This window comes from Tasmannia lanceolata, unplaced genomic scaffold (assembly GCF_043159265.1).
Source record: "Tasmannia lanceolata isolate RefF3 unplaced genomic scaffold, GAP_Taslan_0.1 ptg000037l, whole genome shotgun sequence".
Lineage (NCBI taxonomy): Eukaryota > Viridiplantae > Streptophyta > Magnoliopsida > Canellales > Winteraceae > Tasmannia > Tasmannia lanceolata.
The window spans coordinates 32347757-32351531 of record NW_027518714.1 but is presented as its reverse complement, the minus strand read 5'-3'; the positions used below and the strand labels follow the sequence as shown (position 1 = coordinate 32351531).

The 3775-nt window shown below is 51.6% G+C and overlaps 1 protein-coding gene across 1 annotated transcript; it reads left to right on the top strand.

The window, feature by feature from the left end:
- On the top strand, window positions 1-1928 carry LOC143861397 (uncharacterized). The gene is made up of 3 exons (XM_077372317.1): window positions 1-359; window positions 408-1363; window positions 1813-1928. The coding sequence occupies exons 1-3, from the start codon at window positions 1-3 to the stop codon at window positions 1926-1928; spliced, it is 1431 nt and encodes a 476-aa protein (XP_077228432.1).
- The last annotated feature ends 1847 nt before the right edge of the window (window positions 1929-3775 follow it).

Here is a 3775-nt window from a genome sequence, read left to right as displayed (position 1 = left end):
ATGGTGGCCGCACTGGGGCGCTTCATCTCAAAATCTACGGAGAGGTGTCTGCCCTTCTTCAACGCAGTCAAAGGACTCAAGACTGCGCCCTGGACAGAGGAGTGCCAGGCCACATTCAAGGAGTTGAAGCAGTACCTGTCCTCTCCACCACTGTTAACAAAGCCGGAACTGGGTGAGGAGCTACTCCTGTATCTGTCCGTGAGCCCCATGGCTCTAGCAGCTGTCCTAGTTCGTGAAGAGCACAGCCAACAAAAACCGGTCTACTATGTTAGCAAAGTCCTGTACGATGCCGAAATCAGATACCATCGAGTTAAGAAATTGGCCTATGCCTTGATCATGGCAGCCAGGAAGTTGATGCCGTATTTTCAAGCCCACACAATAAAGGTCCTGACAGATCAGCCGCTCAGGCAAGTTCTCCATAAGCCGGACACTTCAGGACGACTTGTGAAATGGGCCGTGGAGCTGAGCGAATTCGATATCCAGTACATACCGAGACCGGCAATCAAGGCTCAAGTGCTGGCAGACTTCGTAGCTGAATGCACCATCCCCCAGCAGATCACCGAATCCGAAATTGTTCAAACCCCAGCTGTAGAAAGGGTAATCACAACTGAGGAGCGGACAGAAGATGGAACTGAAACAGAAATCATCCCCATACCAGTAGAACAGGATCCACCGGCCATCGAACCACTATGGGAAGTGTACGTGGACGGATCTTCAAACAAGGGTGGTTGTGGAGCAGGTTTGGTTCTTACCGGGCCTGACAACTTCACTTTAGATTACGCCCTGAGGTTTGGATTCCGCGCATCCAACAATGAGGCTGAGTATGAAGCCCTCCTCGCCGGAATGAATCTTGCAGTTCAGACCAGCGCCCAAAGACTGAAAGCATACTATGACTCCCAGCTGGTTGCAAACCAAATTCAAGGGATCTATGAAGCCCGCGACGAGCGTATGATCAAATACCTCTCCAAGGTCTGCCAGTTATCCAGCAAGTTCAAAATTTTTGAGGTCATCAGAATCCCCAGAACAGAAAACACAAAAGCAGATGTGCTGTCTAAGCTGGCCGCATCCGGATACACAACTCTCGGGAATATATGTATGGAATTTCTCCAGAAATCCAGTATCGAAAATGAGGCCGCTGAAGTGATGCAGGTGGAGCACGAATCCTGCTGGATGGACGAGATCATCGACTACCTGCGTAGTGGAAAACTACCCGAAGCCAAGAAAGAAGCCCGCAAAGTGACACAGAGAGCAGCCCGGTTTTTCCTCAATGTTGAGGACCTGTACAAAAGGTCATACACCCTCCCGTACCTAAAGTGTCTCCGGCCCAGCAATGCCGCGTACGCCTTACAAGAGACGCACGAAGGTATTTGTGGGGAGCATCTAGGGGGCAAGGCCCTGGCGATCAAAGTGTTGCTGAGAGGTCTGTACTGGCCCACCTTAAGGCAGGACGCACTGAGCCTGGTCAAGAAGTACGGGAGATGCCAAAAGTTTTCTCCCACCATCCACCAACCTGCTGTGTCTATGGCCCCGATCATCAGCCCACTCCCCTTCGCAGTTTGGGGGATGGACATCTTGGGCCCCTTTCCACCGGCCTCCGGAAGGCGCACGTTCGTAGTAGTGGCCATTGATTATTTCACCAAGTGGGTGGAGGCTGAACCTCTGGCCCAGATCACAGAGCAAAACGTGCAGAACTTCTTTTGGAAGTCAGTGGTTTGCAGATTCGGGATCCCCCGTGTCTTGATATCAGACAACGGTAGACAATTCGACTGCCGGAACTTTCGAAAGTTCTGCTCCGACTTGAAGATCGAACAGAGATTTACTTCAGTGGCGCACCCTCAGATGAATGGGCAGACAAAAGTAATGAACAGAATCCTATTGCAGGGGATAAAGAAGAGGCTGGACGAAAAAGCTGGCCGGTGGGCAGATGAGCTTTATCACGTCCTATGGGCGTACCGCACTACTCCGCGCACACCGACAGGGGAATCACCATTCAACTTGTCCTTCGGAACGGAGCTCGTGATTCCCGTCGACGTGGGCGCCCCGTCTCCCAGAGTCGCCAACTTCAATGAACAGCTCAATGGTGACGGGCTCCGTGCAAATCTCGACTTATTGGAAGAGGTCAGGGAAGAATCCCGAACCAGGGTCGCCGCCTACAAGCAGAAAGTGTCTAACTATCATAATTCAAAGATACGCCCCAGAGAATTCCGAGCAGGGGATCTAGTCCTAAGGAAAGCTGCTATCTCCCAACCAAAGAAGGTCGGAAAACTCTCCCCGACCTGGGAGGGGCCGTACCGAGTAATAGAGGTGATTCGCCCGGGGAGTTATAAGCTGGAGACGCTGGAGGAGCACCTATTGCCCCATGCCTGGAACTCAAAGAACCTCCGCAAATACTATCAGTAGTAAATTACCCGGCGTCAAAGTGACTTTGTAAATATACACTGAATATGAATGATAGAAGCTCTTTTGTAAATCTCTTCGTACTCCTTGGAAACCCAGTTCACTAAAATTAGGGTACTCGATGCTTGGTTCGCCACAGCTCGTCTCCGCAAAGACCGGGAGCGCACTCCCGGTCCAGAACAAGCCCGGGCGCAGAAACCAACACCACTCGGAAACCCAGTTCACTAAAACTAGGGTACTTGATGCTTGGTTCGCCACGGCTCGTCTCCGCAAAGACCGGGAGCGCACTCCTGGTCCGGAACAAGCCCGGACACAGATACCAACGCCACTTGGAAACCCAGTTCATTAAAACTAGGGTACTCGCTGGTTAGTTCACAACGGTTTCCCCCCGCAAGGACCAGATTCAACCGAAGCTCGAAACGCCTGTCTGGAGTATTATCGACACATAATATAGAATCGAACAGTATTAGCCAGAGACAGACAAGTGAAGAAGGGGTGGACAACAAAATTTAATTTCCATTCATGAAGTAAGGCCTCAAAAGGCTGTTACAAAAGTTGGGCCTCCAAAGGACCATTACAAAAAAAAATCATCAAAAGAGAAGAAAGAAGATGAGCTCAAGGCACCCCGTGGCTACCAACCCGTGATGGGTTCGCCTCCGGGATCACTGCGGCAGCTGTGGTGCCCGGCTCATCGTCGTCAGGCGCCGGTGGGTCAGGGAGAACCAGTCCCGTCAAGGTCACGGCCGGATTGTATTCCTTAACCTGCTCTAGGCAGTCAAAAAATCCAACCTTATAGGACTCGCTGGACAAACTGAAGAGTTCGTCCTCCTTTTTCTGAACGGCCGCTATCAGCCTCTCCCGAGCTCTCTCCCTCTATACGTTGAGGGCCTCGGCTGCCTTCTCCTTCTGAGCGGCCAACTCTTCTTTGAGCCGCTTGTTCTCCTCGACCGCCTGTCCAACGGACCTTTGAAGCTCTTCTGCCTCATTCATCAGTTGTCCGCTCTCCTCCTCGGACTTTGTTATTGCCTCGGAGAATTTCTTACTCTTCTCCCGAAGGTCGTTGTAGTAGAATGAAATCTACAGGCCAGAAAGTGTTAACACAAGAAAGCGAGGCAAAAGACAAAGACAACAAAGAAAACTCGCGGACCACCTCACCTTGTAAAGCGAAGAGAATATGGCCTCGTCTGCCGTAGCTGGAGGTTCGTTGAGAACCTGGAGCTTGTCATTGCTGAGGAGAACATTGGTGAGGAGCTCCTTAGCAACCCGGCTCTCACCAAGGCCGGTGTCATTCTTTTGAACGGCCAAGTTGGGCTGAAAAACATTGTCCCAAGACCTCGCCGGAGGTGGACGGGCTCCGGTGGATGTTCCACCCGACTTT